Here is a 12,625-nt window from a genome sequence, read left to right on the forward strand (position 1 = left end):
CTCAGAGCATAGACCAATGAGGTGCCCTAGAGGGTTTTTTTTGCATTTGGTCCCGTCAAATTTTTTTTCACAAATAACGCTATCAAGGGCTTTTTTTGCAAATAGCCTTTTGAATTTTTTTTTTTTTTTAACTAACCCCAACAAATTTATAAGAGCAAAAATTGTCATATCCCTGCCACGCAAGTGCCACGTGGATGGGCTGGGAGCCTACTTGGCAAGTTGAACACGTGAACCGTGTTCAAATACGATGAATGGTCGTGTTTCATATTTATATTCCTCTCCTTCTCTTTTTTCTTTTTTTCAATATTTATATTTTTCGCAATACATATATTTTTTCTAGACACGGTGAACCTTTTACTGTGTTCAAACACAGTGAATGATTCACCGTATTTTGTACTTATATTCTCCCTATGAGAGATGTCAACGGGTCAGGTTTAGATTGTGTTTTCAAAAACCCGAACCCGAATCCGAACCCGGCGGGTTTTAAAAATCCATACCTATATCCATACCTGATCAAAAACCTGAAACCCGAATCCGGACCCGAACCTGGCTGGTTTTATATAAATTATTAAATATTTTATATATTATATAAATAAATAAAAATAAATTATGTATATAAATAATTTATTCGGGTTTTCGGATAATATTTCGAGTATCCATACCCATTGACTTCTCTTTTCCTATTCCTCTTTTCAATATTCATATTGTGAAAAATACATATATTTGTATTTTCTCTAGGCACGGTAAACCATTAACCGTGTTTGGACACGGTGAATGATTTACTGTATTCAACTTAACACCCTGGCCCAGCCCCACTCGCGTGGTGCTGACGTGGCAGGGTCAGGACCAAAAGTGCAAATATAAATTTGCTGGGGCTATTTTTAAAATAAATTTTTTCTAGAGGGCTAGATGCAAAAAAAGCCCCCCTATCAAATTTATAATTGCAAATTTCGTTCTATCCTCGCCACGCAGGCGCCACATCAGCGCCACAGGAGTTGGAGGGGCGTTAAGTTGAATATAGTGAATCATTCACCGTGTTCAAATACGGTGAATGAACACAATGAATAGTTCATCGTGTTCCGTACTTATATTTTCGTTTAGACACGGTAAATAAATTACCGTGTTCAACTTATTCCAATACTTTTTCTTGCTTATATGGCGCTTACGTGGTATTTGCATAGCAGGGATAAGGCTACAATTACAACTATAAATTTGGTGGGATTGTTTGTAAAATTTTTTTTTTTGAGGGGGCTAAATATAAAAAAAAGCCCTGCCCTAGATAATTTTGACCGACGTCCCCCAAAACCACTGAGCCATGGTTTCCCGAAGCACACACGTCTCTATCGTTCCCAAATTTCCACAACCTCGTCCATAATTTTCGATTCGATCCCTAAAACAAAGATCCAATTTTTCCTACCCCATCGTCTCCAAAATCGCACCTTGTTCTCGTAGAGGTGAATAACGAGCAATCCGAGCTCGAATCCATGGCTTCGCTCCTCGCGGCTTCGAAATGCTCTTTCTTTAACCCTAAGGTCTCCCATTTCTCAACTATTTCTATCTCTTTCGCCGCTAATTTGATGATGTAATGGTGTATGAGTAGTCTCTTAGTGTTAGTTTCTGTTTTGTTGAAGGAATTTGATCTCCGATTGGTCTTTTCCCAATTTACTGATTAGTTCTATCTCTATTGCTGCTGATTCGATGATGTAAAGGAGTAAGAGTAGTATCTTATTGTCAATTTCTGTTTGAGGGAGGAGTTCGATCTCAAAAACCGATTATTTGTATATCTTTTAGTATTAACTTAATGTTGTAATGGTCTATGAGTGGTATCTTAGTATTAGTTTCTGTTTTGAAGGAATTTGATCTCGGATTGTTCTTTTCTCCATTTATTGATTTTTCCTATCTCTGTTGCTATTGGTTTGATGGCGTAATGGTTTAAGAGTAGTATCTTATTGTTTATTTCTGGTTGAAGAAGGAATTTGATCTCGGAAACCGAGTACTTGTATCTCTTTTAGTAGAAATTTAATGATGTAATGGTCTTTGAGTTGTATCTTAGTATTAGTTTCTATTTTTTTTAGGAGTTTGATGTCTGATTGTTCTTTTCCCCATTTACTGACCTTTTTTTAATCTCTATTGCTGCTGATTCGATGATGTAATGGAGTAAGAGTTGTATCTTATTGTCAATTTCTGTTTGAAGAATGAGTTCAATCTCGAAAACTGATTTTGTATCTCTTTTAGTAGTAATTTAATGATGTACTGGTGTATGGGTGGTATCTTAGTATTAGATCCTGTTTTGTAGGACTTTGATCTCAGCTTGTTCTTTTCTCTATTTGCTGAGTATTTCTATCTCTATTGCTGCTGATTCGGTGATGTAATGGTGTAAGAGTAATATCTTATTATTTATTTCTGTTTGAAGAAGGAATTTGATCTTGGAAACCAACCATTCCTATTTCTATTGCTAATGATTCAATGATAAAATGTTGTTGTATTAGTATCTTATTGTTGATATCTGTTTTGAAGAAGGAATTCGATATTGGCTCGTCCTTTTCCCCCTCAATTAGTGCTCACAGATGTCGCAGACGTGCAATGAGAAAGGTCCTTGCCGTCATGGCACCGCCGGCCCCATCGCCGCGTTCTCCAGCTACAACCGGTTCGGTTGGGACTCCTCCCTTCATCTTTTATCTTTTGTAAAATATATGGAACTTACTTGATCTATGGTCTGTTCTGCGCCAGCAACCCAATCTTAAAAGTTTTTAAATTGGTACATAATTTCTCAATTTGTTTGTTTTGAGCTATTTAATGTCTCTTTTATAACAAAATTTAGGAATGTAGTCATTTGAGTCATGTAGGATATTCTAATCTCCATGAAGATAAAAGGTGCACCCAAAATTAGTAACGGAAGAATCATTCAATGGCTCAATCAAATGAATTGGAAGGTTAGGTATTGGACTCGAAACTTTGAAAGATAGGTCATTTTTTCTGAGTAGGTTATAGTTCAGGTGACTTCCATACATTTTCATCTATATATCTTTCTATTGAAATTTCTCACTTTCTTTTTCTTTTTTTTCCCCCTTTTTGGGTGGTATTTATAGTTTTTCTTTTCTTGTATTCTTATTCTTCTTTAGGTAAAGCATTCGATGACTATGACGGAGAAGATCCTGGCTAGGGCGTCGGAGCGGTCGCAGTTGGAGCCGGGAGAGAATGTGTGGGTTAATGTGGATGTTTTGATGACTCATGATGTGTGTGGGCCGGGGACAATCGGGATATTTAAGAGAGAATTCGGGCAGAATGCGAAGGTGATCGCCAGAGTTTGATCTTCATATAATCGTGTGTTCTTAGCTCCGTTTGGTTCGGGAATTAGTAGGAACTAGTTATACCAGGGATAGGTACAAGTATGGGTTTTTGTAAGAACAAGAATATTTTTTTGTTTGGATGAAAATGTGAGTATAAGCTGTAACTAGAAAAATTGCGTTTGGATGGTTATTGGGAATAAAAGGAATAGTTGTTAGTTATAAATAGAAAATAATGATATTATCCCTATAATTGAATTTAAATTTTTAAATTTTAAACTTCTAATTTAAAATTGAAAATTGAAAATTTTAACTTTTAAATTTTAAAATTTGAAATTATAATTTAAAATTATAATTTTAAATATCAAAATTCAAATTTAAGACCAAATTTAAATTTCAAAGATATAAAATAGCAAATTTAAAATTTAAAAACTAAAAATATCAAATTTAAAATTTAAAAATTAAAAATATAAAATTTGAAATTTAAACTTTAAAATTTATAATTTTAAATTATAAATTTAAATTTTAAATTTGCTATTNTACCCAGTGGGTGGGAACAAGCTTGTTCCCAAGCTTGTTCCCAACCCGGGTGGGAACTATTGTTCCTACCTTACCGGGTTATACTACCCGGTATAACCCAGTAAGGTAGGAACAATAGTTCCCACCCCCTACTTTTTTTGTTTGGGTATAAGGGGGGGGATATCCCCCTTATCCCCCCCTTTATACCCGACCCAAACGGCTCCTTAGGGTCAATGAGTTTCAAACCATACAGACGTGTAATTGTTTATGATCTTTGGGAGAAGTATGTAGCCTTACTTTGGAAGAGAGTTTCTTGTGAGTGAGCTGGCTATCTAAAGATATTCAATTAGTGCATTTTATTTTTTAATAACTAAAAGGTCTGTATTCATAAGCTCGTGAAGTAATTGGATCTTGTCGAATCATAATTTAGAGAGAAAGCTTTATACTGTATAAGTGAATCCAAAAAGGGGTTTTAATGCAGAGGTTCTATGAACACGATGAACTATGGACTGCTTTTACATATTATCTTATGTAACTGAACATTGCTCATTTTTTTAATCTACTTTGTTTATGTTAACTGGTAATATTATAGATTAATTTCTCTTTGCATAAACAGAAATATTCTTTTGTATATCTACTTATGATTTAATTTCATTAATGCCTTTATTTTCTGTTTTAATCTTTTGGATAAATCTGGTGTTTCAGCAGCAACAGAATTTTCAGCATATTTGATATGTATGACATTAATCTTGATAGTCTTAGAAAGTTACTTTGAGTGTAGTTTTTGGAATTAATTAAGAATATTTGATTACGGTTTATTGATCGAAATTGGTAATTCCAGGTTTGGGACCGCGAAAAGATCGTGATTATACCAGACCACTACATTTTTACCAGTGATGAGCGTGCAAACAGGAATGTGGATATCTTGAGGGACTTCTGTAGTGAGCAAAATATTAAGTACTTTTACGATATAAAGGATCTAAGTAATTTCAAGGTATGACTGCTAACTTTTTATCTTCTTTGCGTTAATTCTTCCTTGCCCTCCCAAAAAGTTGTAATTTTATAGATGCCCCTCTAAATTGGGAAATATCATGAGTGGCCTTGTATATGTAACAGGGCTTAGGGTTTAGGGGTCTTGATGATAGAAGGGTTTAGGGTTATTGGTGATAGTTTTATATGTTTAGAGGGGTATTGGTGATACATTTGTGTGTTTAGAGGGGTATTGGTGATATTTCTAACTTTGGAGGGGCATCTATGATATTTTGAAGTTTTAGAGGGGTAGATTTGAAATTGCCCTGTTTTCTTTGGTCCTTATAGAAATTATGAATATATATTGATCAATAAGTCTTAAATTGTATTGATGCTGAATGTTTTAATTACAGGTTAATCCGGATTATAAAGGTGTATGCCATGTTGCCCTCGCCCAAGAAGGTCACTGTAGACCTGGTGAGGTATATATTGCTTCTGAAAGTGCTCCTTTAGTTAAGAAATTATTCAAATTTGCAAAGTATGCTCAAAATCTTGATCTTTCATAAGTCTTGATCTTTCATATAGGTTTTGCTTGGCACTGATTCCCACACATGTAATGCTGGAGCTTTCGGCCAATTTGCCACAGGAATTGGCAATACTGATGCAGGTTTCGTGATGGGCACTGGGAAAGTTCTTCTAAAGGTCCAAATGCTTCCTTGTAATGCATACCGTAGTTTATAGTGTTTTCAGTTTTCTTATTTTTACCCTCTTGTCTGATAAATATTTATGCACAGCCCCTCAACAACAGATATTAGGAAATAGATCCCTCAACTTTTATTTCATTTAATTCAAACTTTTTTTAAATTTTCAGTGTTTTACTTTTTTTAATTAACTTTTCAATGTTTTAATTTTTTCTAGCCGAATTCATTTTCTAACTGATGAAGTAACTAAATAAAAAATGAAGATAATCAAAGTTGATGGATCTGTTTTAAAATTGTCAATAGTTTAGGGAGTTTCTTATGATTTCACTTTTTACAATGTCATGCTTCTGAAAGGAGAGACTGTACTGTTGATTCTGCAATCGCGGCTACAATTAACATGTCCTGTTTCCACATCTGCTTACAACTTTTACAATCATTATTTTCCATTTATACATATTTTTCGCATGAATTATCTGCTCAGCATTTAATGTCAAGCACCTACATTGTCTATTGAAGTTCCAGCCTTCTCCTGAATTTAAGAAAATTTCGCCAGTGGATATTTAGCCGAGAGTTGCAATACCTTGTGAGTTTCTTGTTATGCCGCTCCACTATGTCGCTTTCTTAATTTGATAAGAGGCCTTGCTGATATTCCTGATTCAGCAATACTCTTATTCGCATGCAGTATAGCCTTCAAATACACAAGGGTACTATTGTTACTGCATTTGCTCTTCTTTTGTCATGTAGCAGTATGTTGTGTTGCCACAACAATTTCTCATCCTCTCAATCTTCATAGACATACCATTTGGTGCATGTCCGACAAGCCTTTCGATGGTCTTTCACAGTTGAAAATATGGATGAGCTTTTCAAAGTCATATAAGAAGAAAAGTTGCAAACTACATGCACTAGGCCTTATCTTGAGGCTTACTAAGCAGCTGCATAGGCTTCTCCAATATTCAACATCAACTGTCTTATGTCTGCACCACCTTTTGGACTTTAAAGTGTGCAATCGCTATATCTTGTCCTTCAAAAAGTCAAATCTTGACCATTAGAATTGCAGGTACCACCTACAATGAAGTTCATACTGGATGGAGAAATGCCTGATTATTTACTTGCCAAGGATTTAATTTTGCAAGTATGTCCGAAACATTTTACGCTACATTAACCTAGATTAGTTTTGTCCTTTCTTTGATTCTTTTCTAGCATAAATCTCTGATTTTTTTGGTTATTTATTTCTTCTTTCTATTCATACTTTGCAGATCATTGGTGAAATTACTGTTGCCGGTGCGACATACAAATCTATGGAATTCGTTGGCTCAACTGTTGAGAGCTTAACTGTATGCTTAATGCCCTGCAATATTTTTTTTTTCCAGTGAGATTCTTTTTAAGTATACTAAGATAGTGTATGTTTTGTTTTTGCAAGATGGAAGAGAGGATGACATTGTGCAATATGGTTGTTGAAGCTGGGGGAAAGAATGGAGTAGTCCCTGCGGATGAAACTACATTTAAGTACCTTGAGGTAAGAGCAGTGTTTATATTAATATGCAATTCTTCTTAGAGCGCCTAAGAGATATAGCTGTAGTATTTAAAGATATTGGCATTGTTTTATCATCAGTTATAAAACTTGAATTATTTTGGCAAATCATTGATTCCAGTTTGCTGTATATCCTTCTCATTTTCATTCTCTTATGAAGTTATGAGACCATGCTTGTTTGATGTTTTATGCAGGATAAGACATCTGTGAAATATGAAACTGTTTATAGCGATGACAATGCCAGGTATTTTAATTTGATTTCCATTATTATTATATTCTTTGGAGTTCTTTCATATTATTCAGAATTAATCCAATTTATTGTCTAGATAAAGAAGATCCTTTGCTTGCTCCCACTCTCATGGTCGAAATTGAATCTTTTTAACTGCTTGATCTCAACTGTAGTAGTAAATATACATTAGTGATGGGCCATTAACAGCTCAAGGAATATGTGATAAGAACGAATGATATAATGTGTACTATGACTATTTCTAAGTATGTTATTGGAGTCGGCTTCATTTAACCTCTTTTATAATATTTAATGTAGCATTATTATGTAGTATTACATGCAAATTGTCAGATGCTTAGATTTATTAACAAAATTGAATGGTTACAAGTAGTTTTGACAGTCTTACTTGCTTATTAATTTCAAATGTCGTCCTTTTCCATCTCTTTTCTACCAAATAATGCATACATTGATTATGTAACTTTTACTACCCAGATTTATCAGTGACTACAAGTTTGATGTTTCCAAGTTGGAACCACTGGTCGCGAAGGTATGTGATTTAGTGAAGTGAATATTCAAATTTTTTAGTTTTGAAGTAATTTTTCTAGGATAATAGCATCTGTCCGCTATGTTATGGAGTCTAATTCTTTTTGAACTTCTCAGCCTCATTCACCTGATAATCGTGCTCTGGCAAGAGAATGCAAAGATGTCAAAATCGACAGGGTTTACATTGGTTCTTGTACTGGTGGGAAGACCGAGGATTTTCTAGCTGCTGCGAGGGTTTTCCTAGCTTCCGTAAGAATATATGACTTGCTTAATTTTTTGTAGCAGTTAATTTTTGTCTGCATAATTTTCATCTTAGCAGGTTGTCTTTGTCTTTTTCATATTATCCTCCTGTAAGAATAGATGCTAAGGACTTTAAAATTTGAAAACTATATTTAATAATGTCAGAGATATTTGGTAACATGATTATAAATTTACATTTTCGCATTATCATTTATTTTATATGATTTGATTAAGATATGCTACGTTGAAGATATGCACCTTAAGCAGCTGGTATTCGAAGGATATCTTGTGGTTAATATTCCCATGGGGGAACATTTAAGATGGCCTTTAGATTAGGGGTGGAAACGAGCCGAGCTCGAGCGAGCTTATGTCAGCTCAAATTCGGCTTGAAATTAATTTCGAGCCTAAATCTAGGCTCAAGCTCGGCTTGAAATTAATTCGAGCCGAGCTCAAGCGAGCCTAATTTCGAGTCGAGCCGAGCTCGAGCTCTAAACGAGCCGATTGAAATTCTCGACATTATATAATCAATAGTTTAATTTTTATAGAACATTACCAATAATTTGATGCAACATGTCCAATAGTTCAAAATACAAAATAATTGCAAGAAATATGAGCTAGGGTGACTGCCTGACCGCACGATGGTAGAGGAGTCAGAGAGAGAGAGGAGATTGAGAGATGGACGAGAGGGGGGAGAAAAATTAGGAATTTGAAAATTTGAATGTTTATCATGTTTTAAGGGTTATGCTTTACAAATTTTGAGAAAGTCTGAAAGAGAGAAGCGGTTATGATAAATTTAGAGTTGGGTCTCAATTGGAGACGTTTGTACTTGTTGGTTTATTTTTATGGGCACACATAATGGCCCCCAATTAAATTAAAGCTCTATATATAAATTAAAAATACATTTATTATATATTATATATATATTATATAGAGTGAGGTACTATGCTATCGCGAAGCACGGAGACGCTTCCGTGCTTCAGCTCGTTTTCGATGTTGTGACTTTCGAATCGTCGATCGGCTCCGTTAAACTTGATCTAAGACGTGTTCGAAGTACCTAGAAAATAAATTTTATGATTTTACGATTAATTTGCCTACGTGACGAAGGGCGCTCAAATCAACGGCTGAAATAAAAATCTTACAAAATGTAATAATATGACATTAAAATTTTAAATCAAAGATATTGATTTGTTTTTAGTTATAAAGATTTTCTATCAAAATTTCACGTGATTTGAATATTTCTTACACCGCGTTAAAACTTGCAAACGGTCGCTACGGCCATTGAAATTTATTGGATTTATGAGCCCTATTCGATTCACTAGGCCAAATCGATATCGCAAAAAATAATAACTTTTATTTTCTAGGTACTCCAAATACTCTAGATCAAGTTTGACGGAGCCGATCGACGATTTGAAAGTCGCAACATTGAAAACAAACTGGAAGCACGGAAGGCTCCGTGCTTCCGATAGCATAATAGCCTCACTCTATATATATATATATATATATATATATATATATATATATATATTCGAGCTTTTCGAGCCTAATTCGAATGAGCCGAGTAATACTCAAGCTCGGCTTGAAATGAATTTCGAGCCTTTTATTTTGTTCAAGCTCGGCTCATTTAATTTCGAGTCGAGCTCGAGCGAGCCGAATATCGAGCCGAACACGAGTCGAACGCGAGCCGGCTCGCTCGTTTGCCAGCCCTACTTTAGATAGAGTAATTATGATGTACTATATCAAAAGTTAACTTTGTAGCTGCAATGAACTACAAGAACATCCATAATATGAAAACCCACCACTTTCATTATGCTGATTGTGTACTTAATGTTTATTTAAGCAACAAAACACGTCCATTCTATGGTCCATGTGAGATCTTGTTCTTGCATTTTTTAAGCTGGTTGATGAATGGACACTGGTTGAACTTGTAGCACCCTGTTGAATTACTTTTTTATTTGTCTACAATTCAAAATACCATGCTACGGTTAGGACCAGTTTTGCTCATTTTTTGGATGCTTCATTGTATGGGTTGCTCATTCGATTCTTGCATTGTGTCCCCACATTTTTTGGATGCTTCATTGTAGGACCAGTTTTGCTCATTTTACCTTTTATGTTATTTTATTTGTGTTCTCTCTTATCCTTTTTTCTCTTGATGTAAAATTTACTAGCTTTGAATTGAATATCTTGGGCGATTTATTCATATGGTTTGAAACTTGTTTATGAACAGGGGAAAAAGGTCAAAGTTCCCACTTTTCTTGTCCCTGCAACACAAAAGGTAGTGCTTTTTCTGTAAGGGGACATCAACATAAATGGACTTCATATAACTATGATTTACTTTGTTGTCTCTCACAAATGATAATTAGGTATGGATGGACATATATAGCCTCCCCGTTCCGGGGTCTGGCGGCAAGACTTGCTCTCAAATATTCGAGGAGGTCGGCTGTGATGTTCCGGCTAGCCCTAGTTGCGGAGCTTGTTTGGGAGGTCCCCGAGACACTTATGCACGGATGAACGAACCGCAGGTATAACTCAGCTAAAGTATGTAAAAGCTCGACAGTCATAGAAAATAAGGTTAATTACGGAATTAGCACTTGAAGAGTGACCTCAATATATACTTACAGACCTATGGCTTCAATTTAACGAGTCAGTCTCTGAAGTTTGTCCTGTGTTACAATGAAGTCCTTCAGTTATCCTGGAAGGTTTGAATATTAATGATGATGCTAAGGTGGTGTCTAGTTGTAGATCTTAGACTAGCAGGTCGTGATAGCTACCTGGAAGAAACTTCAGGGACAACATTGTTATCGAAACTCTCAGGACAAATTTACATCGGGATCAAACTTCAGATTCTAAATATGCAGTTAACCTTTTTTTTCCCCCTTATCTTTTTCCTTTTATATTGGATGGATTAGCCGTACAGCTCCACGCCGGGGAGACTGGCCCTCCCTATTGACTACCAGCGATGCATATAACCCAATTTTGACTAAAATATTCCAGATTAGGGCTATCAAATGTGTTTGTTGCTCATGAGTGTCTCATGTTTGGCCCAAAACTTGGCTCATTATATTAAGAAGCCTAGCTTGAGCCTCTCGATTTCGCCTCAATTAAGCTTGTAAATTTAGACAAATAACAAAATAAACAGATTAGACAAGTTAAAAACCTTTTTAGTTATTGTTACTTACGAGAAGGATTGATTCTCAGATGCCACACTACTAATTTTTGAATTTTGAATTCCAGTTATTAGAATAATTTAAATCAAGTTCTTATAAACAAGTATATTTGTAATGTGTACCCTAGTCGATCTCGTAATTAGCTAATAATGACTTCATGAGTTCGACTCAATTTTGAACAAGATGATGCAATCTCACATTCGATCATGAAAAGAGCGGCTGTTGCTAAATAACAAATTTGTTGTATTTGATCAATTCAAAATTACTCTGCATGCAGGTTTGCGTGTCGACCACAAACAGGAACTTCCCCGGCAGGATGGGCCACAAAGAAGGGCAGATCTATTTGGCTTCGCCGTACACGGCCGCGGCTTCAGCGCTGACGGGCTTTGTCACCGACCCAAGGGAGTTCCTTATGTAGACAAAAAAGCTTTCGCGTTCATCGACACTCGTCCACTGTAAATTATATGCGCATGTAGTGAGATGGAATGCATGTTGATAATGATTTTTCTGCTGTTGGTTACTGCTCAATCTGATCTTCTGTACAATGGTCGAGAGTCATCCTAAATACTTCCTGCAAATTTTTATCTAGCTAAAAACGTTTTAATGATTTTTGATGCCAGTGCAGTTTTCTAAGTGGTTGAGAATGGTGATCTTTCCTCTAAGTAAGGCCTCATTTGTATCATTAGTTCTTATAAAAACATAAATTCAATGTGATAGAGTGCGCCGGCAGATGCTAGATTGTTTGTAATTTCTAATCTGCGGAGTTTGTCTGGCAACAGAAAATAAGATTGTGCTAGTAACTTTTCTTTTTATATTTTTGCGACAATGTTATGTTTCTTGTGTTACCTTATTAACTTTTTCTCTCTTAATTTTGTGTGCTAATTCCAAATGAATATCTTGGAATGAGTTTTAGTTTTGCTTCTTGAAAGATCTTAGTACTTATGATTGCACATGATAACATATTTCACCTGTGAGTTATAGGCCGTATATTGTATTGATTTTGGACCACTAATCTATCAAATACTGTATGTTTTTTTTGAGTAAATTGGAGAATGTACAAATCTCTCTTATTTCACCTGTGAGTTATAGGCCGTATATTGTATTGATTTTGGACCACTAATCTATCAAATACTGTATGTTTTTTTTGAGTAAATTGGAGATATGGTAAAATAAGAGAGATTTGTACATTCGAAAAATGTCACTTAAGCAGCTTATGGTATATGGTAAAATAAATCACCTTATTAGTAAAATTTGCTATTCAATTAATATATATATATATATATATATATATATTTTTTAGAGATAGGTAGTACGCTCTTCGTTTCGTTTATTTCATTTAGAAATAAATTTAGCTGGAAATATGAATCAACTAGGATTCGAACTTGGGTCTTGGGTATCAACTACCAAGTCTTTTGCCACTTGCTCTAGGGACGGTCGGTTATTCA

At 35.1% G+C, this 12,625-nt stretch overlaps 1 protein-coding gene across 2 annotated transcripts; it reads left to right on the plus strand.

Annotated features, from left to right (window-relative positions):
- Window positions 1,299-12,034, plus strand: LOC109726530 (3-isopropylmalate dehydratase large subunit, chloroplastic-like). 2 transcript variants are annotated; one of them, XM_020256159.1, is made up of 15 exons: window positions 1,299-1,532; window positions 2,521-2,652; window positions 3,123-3,293; window positions 4,648-4,800; window positions 5,189-5,257; window positions 5,361-5,477; window positions 6,534-6,608; window positions 6,733-6,810; window positions 6,897-6,992; window positions 7,202-7,251; window positions 7,726-7,780; window positions 7,894-8,025; window positions 10,241-10,288; window positions 10,377-10,535; window positions 11,458-11,598. In XM_020256159.1, the coding sequence occupies exons 1-15, from the start codon at window positions 1,485-1,487 to the stop codon at window positions 11,596-11,598; spliced, it is 1,524 nt and encodes a 507-aa protein (XP_020111748.1). In that variant the 5' UTR covers window positions 1,299-1,484. The 2 variants fall into 2 exon arrangements, with proteins under 2 accessions (XP_020111748.1, XP_020111747.1); XM_020256158.1 differs by having other exon boundaries at window positions 1,300-1,532; window positions 2,518-2,652; window positions 11,458-12,034.

The sequence above is a fragment of the Ananas comosus genome, linkage group 21 (assembly GCF_001540865.1).
Source record: "Ananas comosus cultivar F153 linkage group 21, ASM154086v1, whole genome shotgun sequence".
In the NCBI taxonomy this organism is placed as follows: Eukaryota; Viridiplantae; Streptophyta; class Magnoliopsida; order Poales; family Bromeliaceae; genus Ananas; species Ananas comosus.

Coding starts and splice junctions, on each gene's coding strand:
- LOC109726530 (XM_020256158.1), top strand. CDS start 1,485: ATGGCTTCGCTCCTCGCGGCTTCGAAATGCTCTTTCTTTAACCCTAAG. Junction 7,781..7,893: donor TGGAACCACTGGTCGCGAAG/GTATGTGATTTA, acceptor TGAACTTCTCAG/CCTCATTCACCTGATAATCG. Junction 8,026..10,240: donor CGAGGGTTTTCCTAGCTTCC/GTAAGAATATAT, acceptor GTTTATGAACAG/GGGAAAAAGGTCAAAGTTCC.